The following is a 13575-nucleotide window of genomic DNA, read 5'->3' on the forward strand; positions in this document are numbered from 1 at the left end:
TAAGGGTTTTTGGACGCTGTGACTTCTATTTTCTTTGTCTATTCAGAAGTAGGCCTCACAAGAAGTCAGGAAGACCCATGCTCTCATTTTAAAGGAATTTTGAGAGAGGGTGCACTTAATTGTAAATGTAGAAGCCACCATCTCCAGCTGAAGTCTCTAGCGATTTTTCTGTTCATAACCGTTGTGTGCAGTGAGACCGACACCATTTAAACCCTGACGCTCCACGCTGTCTTGTAACGCTTTTCTGTGTTTCTGCAGTCTTCGTGTAAACATTAACCCTTAGTTTGTCTCATACTACAGTTGACTGCTCCCCTTTTTGGAACTTAAATTATTTCATGTTTTTACCTGCTGAGAACAAGCTATGATGAATATTTCTGCATGAACTATTGCCCATGTTTTTACATACACACGTGTGTTTTCTGGGTCCCGGAAATCCGATGGTACTTGCATGTAGGATTCCGATGCATTATGGTTGTGAAACTAAGACCCCCTCCCCGCCCCCATCAGCAGCTGTCATAATCTTTGCACCAAAACAGCTGACGTTCACCCAGTGCTTCCTGTGGGTCAGGCTCTGCACCCCAAGCTTCCCCTAAGTGCCAGCCCTGAGGGATTTTAAACGCCCGTGTCATCGGGGCGTACTCCACATACAACAGGATGTGTCCCTTCTAATGCCCAGTGTCGTGGGGCACTGAGGGTGGGGCCGTGGGAGTTTTCCCCCAGAGAGCAGATCTCAGACAGCATGTTGTCTTGGAGAAGCTTAAAACAATGATTGGACTTCCCTGGTTGCTCAGTGGTGAAGAGCCCTCCAGCCAATGCAGGAGACTCCGGTTTGATCCCTGAGTCGGGAAGATCCCGTGGAGAAGGGAACGGCAGCCCACTCCACTATCTTGCCTGGAAAACTCCCACAGACAGAGGAGCCTGATGGGCTACAGTCCATGGAGTCGTGTAGTCGGACATGACTGAGCACGCACGCATGAAAACAGTGAGTAAGGTGAAGGCCCGTCTGCTTCCGCTTATCACCGAGTTCCTCCAGATTTGAAGAATGTCAGTGGTCAAACACTCCTCTTCCACCCACCCACCCCACCAGACACCACACTCACACTTGACAGATAGGCACCCCACTTGTAATCACCATCACGATAAGCTACAGAATGTATACCAGGAGGCTTGTTACTTTTGACTTCTAGAATTGTTATGTAGCTGTTGTTGTTCAGTTGCATAATTGTGTCCGACTCTTTGCAACCCATGAACTGCAGCACGCCAGGCTTCCCCGTCCTTCACTGTCTCCTGGAGTTTGCTCAAACTCTTGTCCATCGAGTCTGTGATGCCATCCAGCCATCTCATCCTCTGTCACCCCCTTCTCCTCCTGCCTTCAATCTTTCTCAGCATCAGAATCTTTTCCAGTGAGTTGGCTCTTCTCATCAGGTGGCCAAAGTGTTGGAGCTTCAAGGTCAGCATCAGTCTTCCAGTGTCAGCATCAGTCTTTCCAAATTGTCTTTTTCTTGGTGTACAGTCCCAGGCATTTTAATTACTTGCCCCTTAATCAGAGCACAAATTAACGCCGTCACTTCAAAGCCCCCTCCTGCTGTCAACTGATGATCGCCCCCGCACTCCCGCGGTCCTGCTGCAGCCTCTGATCTGTTCTCTTCCCCACAGTTTCGTTTCTTTCTCAGTAATGTCCTATAAATGGAGTCCTACAATTTTAATCTTTTGAGACCAGTGTCTTTCTCTCAGAAGTGAAATTCCTCCATGATGTTGTCACCATGAACTCCTTTATTTTCTGATTACTGTATCTTTCTACCAAGTTTGGAAATCAGGAAGTGTGAATTTTCCCAATTTGTTCTTTTCCAAGGTGGTTTCAACTCCTCTGACATCTTAACCATTTTAAGTCTTCCTGTCCATGAACATGGTATATCTCCCCATCTATTTAGTTTTTCTTTAATTTCTTTCAGCAATCTTTTGCAGTTTTGCAGTATACAAATTTTTTTACCTCCCTGGGTAAATTAAAACCTAAGTAGTTTGTTCTCTTTGATGCTCTTGTAAATGGAATGATTTTGTTAAATTCCTTTTTTTTTCAGATTTTTCATTGCTGTTGTTTAGAAATACAGCTGATTTTTATCTATATTGAAACATATTAGTCATTTCAGCCAAAGATTTGTTGATTTTGTTGATCTTTTCAAATAACCAGCTTTTGGTTTTGTTGATTTTCTTACTGTTTCTCTGTTTTCTGTGTCATTTATCTCTGTTCTAGTCTTTATTATTTCCTTGCTTCTAGCTTTGAGCTCAATTTGCTCTTTTCTAGTTTCTTCAGGTCTAAACTCATGTTATTGATTCGAGGTCCTCCTCTTCCCTGGGGGCTCAGCTGGTAAAGAATCTACCTGCAACGCGGGAAACCTGGGTTCAATCCCAGGGTCGGGAAGATCCCCTGGAGAAGGGAACGGCTACCCACTCCAGTATTCTGGCCTGGAGAATTCCGTGGACAGAGGAGCCTGGTCTACAGTCCATGGGGTTGCAAAGAGTAGGACATGACTGAGTGACTTTCACTACTTCGCTTTCTTTTAAAATGTAGGCATTTAAGGCTATAAATTCCCCAAGAGCCTTGCTTTCATTGGTATCCTGTGTTTTGTGTTCATTTTATTTTCTCAAAATATTTCCTAATTTCCTTGTGATTTCTTCTCTGATCTATTGCTTGAGTCTATTATTTAGTTTTCACATATTTGTTTTCCAGTTTTTTTTCTCTTATTGGGGTTTATTTTCATCTCATTGAGTTAATTCCGTTAGATCAATAAATCTAGCTTACTGAGACTTGTTTTGTAGCCTGACATGCAGTCTTTTCTGGAGAATATCCATGTGCACTTGGCCAGAACATGTCCTCTGCTGTTGGTCTAACTGAGTCACAGGTTCCCAAGCGTTCTGCTTCCTTGCTGTAGTTGTTCATTTTTACAACTGGGTAATATTCCACGGATGGATATACCACAACTTAAAAAAATATATCTGTTCACTTCCTGAAGGATATTTGTGTTGTTTTCGGCTTGGGGCAGTTAGGACTAGAACTGTTACAAACGTGTGTGCAGGTTGTGTAGGGGCAGTGATTTCCATTTCTCCAGGGTAGATACCCCAAGAGAGGGATTTCTAACTAATGTGTTCAGTGTGTGTTTGGCTTTGGAAAGTAGCTTGGTGGTTATTTAGGCAGAGCTGCGTGAGAGTTGGGTTCTTCTGTGTCAGCACTTGGTATTGTCAGTATTCTTATTTTATTTAGCCCTTCTGCTGGGTGTGTGATACCACACACCATGGCTGTCTCACCATGGCTTTTTACACGTTGCCTGGGAAATCCCATGGACAGAGGAGTCTGGTGGGCCACAGTCCGTGGGGTTGCAAAAGAGTTGGACACGACTTAGTGAGTGAACAACACAAAGAGAAAGACAAGCGGGAAATACCCACACCCTGGGAAACGTGGCAGCACATCAAAACGATGCACTGTTGGAGGAAGATGACAGGCGAAATGGGAAAACATCTGCAACTGAATGAAAACGAGAGCACGACAGTTGGAGTGTCTGCCCAAATGGCTGATGATGTTGAGCGTGTTTTCATTAGTTGCAACCTGTTTAACCTTTTTGGTGAGATATCTGTTTAAATATTTAGTTGTTTTTTTCTTGTTGCTGTTCTGTTGGGTTTTTTTTTTTTTTTTTTTTTTTTACTTATTGTTGAATTTTGCAAGTTCTTTATTTCTAGTGGATATGTGTTTGTCAAATACGTGATTTGCAAATATTTTCTTTTACTCGGTAGCCTATTTTTTTTCACTATCTTACCAATGTCTTTAACAAAAGTTTTAAATTTTGAAAAAGTCCAGTTTATCAGTTTTTAGATGTTGAGTCTGGAAACTTTTTGCGTATCAAATATGTTCTCCTTTGTTTATTCCTTACAGTTTTGTGAAACCACATTTTACATTTAAGCGTCTGACCTGTGTTCTGTTGAAGTCGGTGTAAGACATGAGGTTTAGGTGAAGATTTATACTTGCCTAAAGATGTTTAATTCCTTCCAGACAATTTATGGCAAAGGCTGTCCTTCCTTGGTTGAATTGCTTCTATGCCGTTGTCACAAATCAGTTGGGCACACTTCTCTCTTTTCTGGACACTCTGCCTTGCTGCATTGATCTCAGTGTTTATCTCATCACCACTGTCTTGATTACTTGTAGCCTCGGGGTAAGTTGGAATCTGCTGGAGTGACTCCCCTGATTTAATTCTTCTTCAAAGCTGTTTTAGCTGTTCTAGTTCCTTTGACTTTCTGTGTAAATTTTAGAGTTGGTTTGTCTAGATCTACCCCCCTCCCCCCCCAAAAAAAGCCCTGCTGGAGTTTTATTGGCTTTGTGTTAAATCTGTGTGTCACTTGGGAAGAACTGATGTTCTCGTTGTGTTGGGCCTCCCATTCCATGAACACAGTATCTGTTATTTACATCTTTGATTTTTTTCATCAACATTTTGTCTTTTCATTATAACAGATTCTGCATGTTTTATTAGATCTGTGCCTCAGTGTGTCTTTTATATCAGTCGTACATTTTGTTTTACTTCGCCTTACTGTTATGTACTATGACTGCATAGCAGTGATTGATCCTTGAGTTGTTCATCTTATATCCTGTACCATACCAAATTCACTTTTCAGGTCTGTGAGGGTTTTTGGTGTTTATTTTTGGTTGATTCCTTGGGGTCTCACTGCGCAGATACTCCTGTCTCTAAATTATCTGAGCTTCCCTGATGGTTCAGATGGTGAAGAATCCACCAGCAGTGCGGGAGACCCAGGTTCGACCCCTGGGTCGAGAAGATCCCCTGGAGAAGGGAATGGCTACCCACTCCAGTGTTCTTGCCTGGAGAATTCCATGGACAGAGGAGCCTGGCGGGCTACAGTCCACGGGGTCACAAAGAATCAGACTCGACTGAGCGACTTTCATAAATTGTCTGTATCAGTTTCATGTCTTCTCTGAGCAGTGCGCTGGAGGTTAACCAAAGGTTAGGACTTCCAGGCTGGGGTTGGAGTGTCTGCCTTGTTCTGGTCTTGAGGGAGCTCCTAGTCTTTCACAGTGGAGAATGATGTTAGTTGCAGGTTTTTGTACGTGTATCAGGATGTAGGAGTTCTCTTCCATTCTTGATCGGTCTTTTATTCTTGGTTTGTCATGAACAGATGTTGAACTTTGCCAACTCCTTTCTTTTTCCACGGATTGATACAATTGTGTTTTTTCTTCTTTGAGCTGCCAATATGGTAGTTAATATTGATTTATTTTTCAGTATTGAACCAGTCTGACATCACAAGATAAGTCTCCTTGGCTGTCACTGTTCTTTTGTATTGCTGGACTCAACTTGCTCGTGTTTTGTTGATGATGTTTTCGTTCATGAGAGGTATGGGTGTGTGGGTTTTATTTATTTCCTGTCCTCATCTGTTTCTCTTCCAGCGTAATGCTGGCCTCCTGTGCCAAGCTGGGAATTAGTCCTTCTTTTTTCTGGATGAGATTGTGTAGAATTAGCATTATTTCTTCATTAAATGTTTGCACCCTGTAAAACCATGTAGGACTGGATATTCTGTGTGGAAGGTCTCTGAAGGCTGGGCTGTGGGTCTTGTGTAGGCGATGTGGCTGGACCACGGGCCGTTGTCCGTGTGGATACCCTGTGGCTCCCGTGTGTGTCTGCAGGGCCCAGGGTGGGCTCCTCTGTTCCTGGCGCTGCTGCCTGGCCTCTTCTGCTGGAGCCTCATAATTTAATTGGTCTTTCCAGAGGGACAGTGTCAGATTTCTTTCATTTTTCTCATTGTTTTCCTCTTTCATTGATTTCTGCGCTTTATTAGTTCTTCTTGCTTTGGGTGTACTTTTCCCTTTTTTCTTACTTTAGTTTCCTAAGGTAGGAACTTAGACTGTTGATTTGAGGTTTTTCTTGTTCTGTAATATGAGTGTTTAAGGCTACAGACTTCTCCCTAAGCACTGCTTCAGCTGCGCCCCACACTTGACCCTGCACTGAGGTCTGTCGTGCTCTCATTTTCATTCGGCTGCAGATGTTTCCTAATTTCATCGTCTTCCTTTAACAGTGCGTTGTTTTGATGTGCTGTTACGTTTTCTAGGGTGTCGATATTTCCCTCTTGTCTTTCTGTTTTTGTTGTTCAGTCACTAAGTCGTGTCCAACTGTTTTGCAACCCCACGGACTGTAGCCCACCAGACTCCTCTGTCCGTGGGATTTCCCAGGAAAGAATACTGGAATAGGTTGCCACTTCCCTCTCCAGGATATCTATCTTCCCAACCCAAGGATTGAACCCGTGTCTCCTGCATTGGCAGGCAGGTTCTTTACCACTGAGCCACCAGGGAAGCCCTATCTGTTATGGATGCCTGGTTTAAATTCCATTATAGTCTGTGAATTAGTTTGTATAGTTTTCATTTTTTAATTTGCTAGTGTTTATTAATGTCCTAGGAATATGCTCCATCTTGGAGAACGTTCTGTCTGTGCTCGAGAAGAGCGTGTGTTGCACGGTGTCAGGTGGAATGTTGTGTGAAGTCCTGGTGGACTGCGGGTCCTTGCTCAGCATCTGTCCACAGGTTTAAGTCCTTGGCAAGGAGCTCTGACATCTCCAAACATACTTGTGGATTTGTCTGTTTTTCCTTCCAGTTGTCATTTTCCGCTTCATGTGTTTTGAAGCTGTGCTTTTAGGAGCATGTCCATTTACGGTTATTGGGTCTTCTTGGTGAGTAAACGGTTTTACGTTTTTGAAATGCCTTTTTTGGGCAGCCACTGGCTAGATATCTCCTCTGAAGTCTCTCTTGTCCAGCCGCCCCAGCGCCCATCCTTCCCTCCTTGCCCCTCTCTTCCCTTGCTCCCGTTTGTCCAGCTGGTGGCGGTGACTTGGGATGACGGTTGGTTTACAGGAGGGCTGCGTGGGTAGCACCAGGTGGGCCACATGGCTTGTCCCTGTCCCTCGTTATCAGCACCTCCTTTTCTTGGTTTTATTTTCCGCCACTTTGCAGGGCCCGCAGGTGGCCCATTGCACAGTCCCAGCCCACGTATGTCTGGCGAATCCCTCATGGGCTGATGGGCTGGCTCTGGGGAAGATGCCTGAGTTTTGGGCATCAGGTCAGAGGTGACACGCTGTGCACAGTTCCCGCTTCACTTTCATTATAAACAGGAGGAAGCAGGAAGCCCTTTGAACACTGCACTTATCGGCCCCCTGGACTCCACAGTGCCCGTTCCTAAGCACCCGGCCACGCCCCCTGAGAGCTAATGTCTCCTGCCTTCCAGCCCCGCCCCCAGCATTGCCGCTGCCCACTCTCGGCTACTTTGTCAGTGGCCTGTAAGTGGGGGCTGCCTTTCCGTCCACTGGATCCTCTCTACCTTTTTCATTTTAATATTGTTTTTAAAATACTCATTTATATATGTGGCCGCGCCAGGTCTCGGCTGTGGCGTGTGGGGTCTTTAGTTGTGACGCGTGGCATCTAGTTCCCCGACCACGGATCGAGCCTGGGCCCCTGCATTGGGAGCACAGAGTCCTAGCTGCTGGACCAGGGGAGTCCCTCTCTCTGCCTTTTAACTGGGGGTGTTTAGAGCGTTTACATTTAATGTGATTATTGTGTGGTTACGTTTGACCTTGTCTTATTTTCTTTTCTGTTTGTCCTATCTCCATTCCCGTTTTCCTGTATTTCTGACTTCCTTTGAACTACTTGCATGTTTTTTTATGATACCATTTATTTTCCCTTTTCGGCCTATTAGTTGTAACTTTTTCTTTTCTTAGTGGCTGCCTGGGTTTTTAATGCTCACCCTTCACTTATCCCTGTCTACCTCTCAGTGACAGATGCCTCTTCACAGGCAGCGTGTCATCTACAGCTGCTTGCCTCTGTCATGCGGCCCTGTGTTCTGGCTGTCATACATTTTATCTGGACTTAAACGCCAGTATGTTTTTATTGGTTTTGTTGGATCTCTTTTTAAAATAGTGATTTAGGTATTTTCTAAAGATTTAAATAGCATGAAGCCATTCACTGCTCCCGCCTGGGTGTGTCCTCTCCCCTTCCGCCTGGAGGCTTTCCCAACACATTCCCTGTAGGGCAGCCCGCCCAGGATAAATCCTCTGCTTCTATGTGCCTGAGAACATCTTTATTTTGCTTTTGTTTTTTGAAAGATATTTTCACTGGGAATAGAATTCTAGGTTGACATTTTTCATCTCTTCCAGCATTTGATAGATTTTTCTCCTTTCTCACTTGCGTTTCTCTGCTGAGAAATCTGCTGTGTTTCTCCGTGGGTAGCATTTCCTTCCTGTGGCTGCTTGTAGGGTCTCCTTATCAGCGCTGGTTTTAAGCACCCACACTGGTCCATGCATTGGGGCTGTTGGCTTATCTTTCTCGTGCTGGGATTTCTGTGGCTTCTGGAGCCTGTGGCTTTATACTTTGATCACATTTGGACCCTTCTGCAGTATTTTTCTGTACTCCCCCCCCCCCCGACCCGCAGGGGCTCCAGTTACACATAAATCCTGCTTCATGAAGCTGCCCCACTGCTCACGCTGCTCTCTCTGGTTTTGAAGATTGATTTTCCTCCCTGTGCCACCGTGGTAGTTTTTATCACCCTGTCTTCAAGTGCACTAAACTTTTGTCCTGCAGTCTCATCCATCATGAATCTCATCCAGTGTTTTTCATCTCAGACACTGCAGCTCCCACCCAATGGAACGTGCCTTTATCCCAGGAGCTTTTAATAACTTTCCATGTCCGTGGATGCTGATTTAATGCCTGCGTAGTTCTTTCTTGGTCATGCTCCTCATTGTGGGTCGTGTTTCCCTAGTTCTTTCAATGCCCGGTAACCTTTGACGGCAGGCCGTGTGTGTCAGCTTGTTGGGTTCTGAACGTTTCTGTGTCCCTATAAATCTTGGTGCTTTATTCAGAGGTGCAGTTAGGCCCCTTAGAAAGAGTTTGGTCCCTTCCAATCTCGCTTTTGTTGATTTGCGAGGCCATTCTGGAGCAGTTCTGTCTGCAGAAAATCACCCTCCCACTCCCGAGTCGACCTTCCCGAATGACCCGTGGGGCGTGAGTCCTCCACTCCCGCTGGTGGGAGAGGCTGTGTCCCTCACCCCGTGTCAACGCTGGGCCCTGCTTCCTGGGCACTTTCTTATTTTTCATTTTATTTGTTTATATTTGGTCGTTTGCTGGGTCTAATTGCTGCACACCAGCTTTCCTCTAGTTGTGACGAGTGGGCCTGTCTGCCGTCACGCGCACAGCCTCTCATCGCCACGGCCTGTCCTGTACAGGGCACGGGCTCCGTGGAGCGCGGACTTCAGTAGCTGCTGCACACGGGCCCTAGAGCGCAAGCTCAGGAGCTGTGGCCGCACGGGCTTCGTTGCTCCACGGCCCGTGGGATCTTTCCAGATCAGGGATTGAGCCCAGTCTCCTGCGTTGGCAGGCGGAGTCTTCACCACTGAGCCAGCAGGGAGCCCCCAGGCACTTGTTTATTTTAAACTATATCGGTGCAGTTCCTGTAAAACATGAAGACACAAACAGCCGCCTTCTCACAACAGCGACTGCCTACCTGTGCGCCTGCCGCCACCCCGGGCTTAAGTGGCCTCTGGGCCTTCGGGGCGAGAGCACCTGTGTCTGCACCCTGCCTGGTGGCCCCCAACCCCAGCCGCGTCCACAGCCCATGTTGTGTGTCTTTTCTGTGTTTCCATGGAGGATTCTTGAGTCTCCGCAGGGTGTGGTCCCACGTGTGGGGTGGACCAATGGGCATAGGACACACAGACCCCACCTGCCCCCCATTAGTCTCCCTGCCCCCGGCGTCACGGTCAGTGAAGCCCCCCCGCCCCCGTTAGTCTCCCTGTCCCCCAGCGTCGTGGTCAGTGCCCCCCCGCCCCCCCGGCAGTCTCCCCGCCCCCGGCGGCGCGGTCAGCGCCCCCGTCAGTCTCCCCGCCCCCGGCGGCGTGGTCAGCGCCCCCGTCAGTCTCCCCGCCCCCGGCGGTGTGGTCAGCGCCCCCGTCAGTCTCCCCGCCCCCGGCGGCTCGGTCAGCGCCCCCCGCAGACGCAGCGCTGCACCGCCAGCCCCTGCTGTGTTCCGGCTGTTCTGGCTGCCCCCCCCCGTGTCACATTCCCACAAGTGCGTGTTTAACCGCGCTGTGACCCTCCCTTGTTCCCTGCCCAGAGGCCGCGCTGCAGTGGGCCTCCCGTCACGGTCTGCTCTCCTTGCAGGTTGAAGGTTGAGGAGCTGGAGGCAGAGCGGAGCCGCCTGGAGGAGGAGAAGAAGGCGCTGGAGGCGCAGCTGGAGCGGCTCACCCTGCAGGTGAGTTAGTCCGAGGCTCGCCCGCCCTCCTGCGAGGCTCCTGCGCCACAGCCGTCCACTTACCGGTAAACGGGCCAGACTGACCCGGGGACCTGTCCCCTCCAGACGCCCTCGCTGGCTGAGAGCTTGGGTCCCGAGCCCGTGGCGGGCACCCCCAGCCTCGGGCCGCGCTGTCGCCCCCCAGCACCTCCAGCCCCGTGTGCTTCGTTGATGCGCAGCCTGTTTTCCCGACCGCTCGCCACAGAACACCTGCGGCGCCCGTGGCGGGTATGCTGGCCATGCTCCCGGGGGCAGAGGCCCAGCAGAGGGTCCCGGCCGGACTATAGCTGTTTACACCGTTGCAGTGTTACTTTTTCATTTTTATCCTCCTGTCTAAATTGTTCTCAGGCAAGAAACCTGCAGGTCTGTGATTACCCAGATTCTGGACAGGCCATTGATTTTTGTCTTGACACCTATTAGAGGCAAATCAAATCTCTTTTTATTCCCGATTCCTGGAGACGGGAGACGTGACATCCTTGATGGAGCACGGCGCCAGAAGCCGCGCTGGTCGTTGTTCAGCTCTGGACCTGTCATCTCGCTCGGTTTTAATTGGGCCGCAGTCCTGACGCGGGGTGGCTGCTGGCAGGTGAATCCCCAGCTGCCCGTCAGCGGCCGCATTGGGTTGAGCGCGCCCGAGGTCACGGCTGACAGCTCCCGGGCCTCAGGACAGGGCCCAGCCAGTCCTGCTGAAGCCGAAAGTCACGAGGTGCCGCCGCGGCCCCGCTGCGGGTGTCAGGGGTCAGACCAGGTCAGAGGTGCAGTGAGCTCAGTCAGTCAGTGGGTGCGGGGGCTGGAGTCCGCGATGTCAAGCACGCCGGGCCCCGGGCGGCCCCCGTGGGCTGGGGCATCCGCGTCTGCAGACCTTAGCTGGAGCCCTCCTGCTCGGCCGGGTGGTCTCAGGCGTGTCGTGCTTTGCCACCTGAGCCCCCAGCACGTCCTTCATAAAATGGGGGGCGATGAGCCCCCGTGGAGGATAACAGGAGCGGCTGACTAGGGCTCAGAGACCATGTGTGGCCACACCATTGTGAGGGCAGAGACTTGGTCCCTGGGCCATGGAGGCCGCAGGAGAGGCAGGCGCCCTGCAGGTGGCCTGGCTGGCCCCAGGCTTGGTCCGTGTAACCGCAGCGCTGCGGACCAGAGTCCAGGTCAGGGCGGGGGATGCAGGCTGGGGGTGACTCGGCACACGGCCCCCCAGCTTGTGTCTGTCTGCGGCGCTGCCGGCCTGCTCCTGATGCAGCCCCCCTCCCCTCTCCCCTGGAAGAGTCTTCACGGCAGGCTGCTTCAAGGAAGATTGATTAAAATCAGCTGCAGTTTGACTTAATTGGGAACATATGCTTGGAGAGGGAGTCGACTAGTTAGAACTTCTTGTAATTAGTTCACAGCTGGTTGGTGAGGCACGCGCTCCAGTTACTGCTCAGAGCCGAGTGCGTGGCTGCCCGTCTGCCTGCTGGTGCCCAGCGGGGCTGGGCGACGGTGCAGAGCGGGCTCCTGGCCACTCCTGTGCCATGTGGCCTGGCCCAGTCTTCTGGGGTCGTCGGCTCTTCCCACTGTGTCTGGGGTGACCCGCGTGTCCCCAAAGTAGGCAGCCATCAGGGAGACGAGCCCTGCTTAGCGATGGCGGGATTGAGGCCCCAGGATCCAGACATGGCTGGCTGTTTTGTGAAGGCGGGATGTTCTGATACAGGCTGCTCTCGAGCAGACCCCCTGAAACTCTGGGCCTGAAGCTGCGGGGGTCCTATGGGAACCAGACTCTGCAGTCACACTCCCGGTGTCCCAGGCCTGCGGCGCCCCGCCCTGCCCGCACCCTGCACCCCCCTGGCTGTGCCCAGCGCCTTTCCTCAGCGGTGGGCCCGGGGCCTGCTGTCGGCCCTGCCCCTCCACGGAGCTGGCCCTGGTCTCGGTCTGCTGGCCGGGACGTGGAGCTGACCCCACCTCCTGCAGGCTGTGGTGCGGAGCGTGGTGACCTCCAGCCAGGAGCACTGCCTCGCCGAGGTCACTGCTCTTCACAACAGCGTCACCTCGATGGTGCCCCGCGTGTCCACATCGTGGGCCACGTCTGGGGCTGTCTGCCAGTGAGCCGCCTGCAGCTCTGGGCCTGATGGCCACCGGTCCCCCAGCAGGGCTGCTTCCGGTGAGGAGCGAGCTTTTCTGCGGACGGGCGGGAGGCCTCGGGCCCTGTGACTCCCCTGGGTCCCGGGAGTGGAGCCAGCATGCAGCGCAGCCCGACTGGTTTCCCGACGTTGCAGACGTGGTCAGACAGATGGCAAAGTTGCAAGAGTTTCGCTGTGAGCACCCCGTGTCCCCCCTGCCGGGGACGCTCTCCCGCGGCCGCCGTGACGCACCTGTCCGCCCCTTCCTTCCGTTAGTCCTGTCTCTTCTTGATGCATTTTAAAGCAAATTGCAAACATCTGTACCTCTAAATGCCTCAGCACGCACGTAATTAGGCAGAATTCATCTTTGGGGTTTGAGCCCCCGTCCCACCGTCGCTCAGAGGGGGCGGGAGCGTCCCCTCATGTCCCCGCCCTGCCTGCTTCCGGTCGGCGGTGGGGGGCGGGGGGAGCTGTGCTCAGGAAGGGGCCTGACTGCAGCCCGGTGACATTTACACTGACTGTATCTTTTTTGGAAACGGAGTGGGTAGAAAATTGCCGGGTTCCCTGTGAGCGGAGAACGTGTGGAGGAAACTGCCCCGCTCCCACCCCGTCTAATGACAGCGGCTCCTGGCCTGGCCTCCTCCTGCTCTGGGATACGGGGGCCGGGGGGGTGGGGGGCTGCGGGAGGGGCAGCCTTCACCGCTCTTCATGCCTCACTGCCCTCGCCTCTGACCCCATCTAATCACAGCGGCCCCCAGCCTGGCCTCCTGCTCCGGCATACGGGGGGCAGGTAGGGGGACAGGGCTGTATCGGGGGCGGGCTGCAAGGGGGGCAGCCTTCACGCCTCGCTGCCCCCGGCCCCCACCCGCTCTCCACGCAGCAGACCTGAGCCCCGCTGGCCCCTGGACCGCAGGTTCCGCCTGCCCCCCCGCCGCCAGGGTCAGTCCTTGCACCTGAGGTCCCTCCCCCACCAGTTCTCACTGGCCAGGAGCCCCGAACCTACAGCCGGTCCAGGCTCTGCTTCTCGGAGCCTGTCTCGCCCTTGGGTCCTCCTGGGCCTTGAGCATGTCCTGTCCCCGACTAGATAGGTTATTTCCTGATGGCCTGCTGCCTGTGCTTCTGGAATGTTCTCTGGGCGCTGCTCCCTGGCGGGGGCAGGACCCTGC

At 51.6% G+C, this 13575-nt stretch overlaps 1 protein-coding gene across 7 annotated transcripts in view; it reads left to right on the plus strand.

The window, feature by feature from the left end:
- MAD1L1 (mitotic arrest deficient 1 like 1) overlaps window positions 1-13575 on the plus strand; it is a 230999-nt gene that overhangs the window by 163399 nt on the left and 54025 nt on the right. For all 7 annotated transcript variants that reach the window (XM_070460540.1, XM_070460539.1, XM_070460542.1 and 4 more), the window contains one exon: window positions 10190-10280. In XM_070460540.1, coding sequence (XP_070316641.1) covers window positions 10190-10280 — 91 coding nt within the window. The remainder of the gene's footprint in view (window positions 1-10189; window positions 10281-13575) is intronic.

The sequence above is a fragment of the Odocoileus virginianus genome, chromosome 33 (assembly GCF_023699985.2).
Source record: "Odocoileus virginianus isolate 20LAN1187 ecotype Illinois chromosome 33, Ovbor_1.2, whole genome shotgun sequence".
In the NCBI taxonomy this organism is placed as follows: domain Eukaryota; kingdom Metazoa; phylum Chordata; class Mammalia; order Artiodactyla; family Cervidae; genus Odocoileus; species Odocoileus virginianus.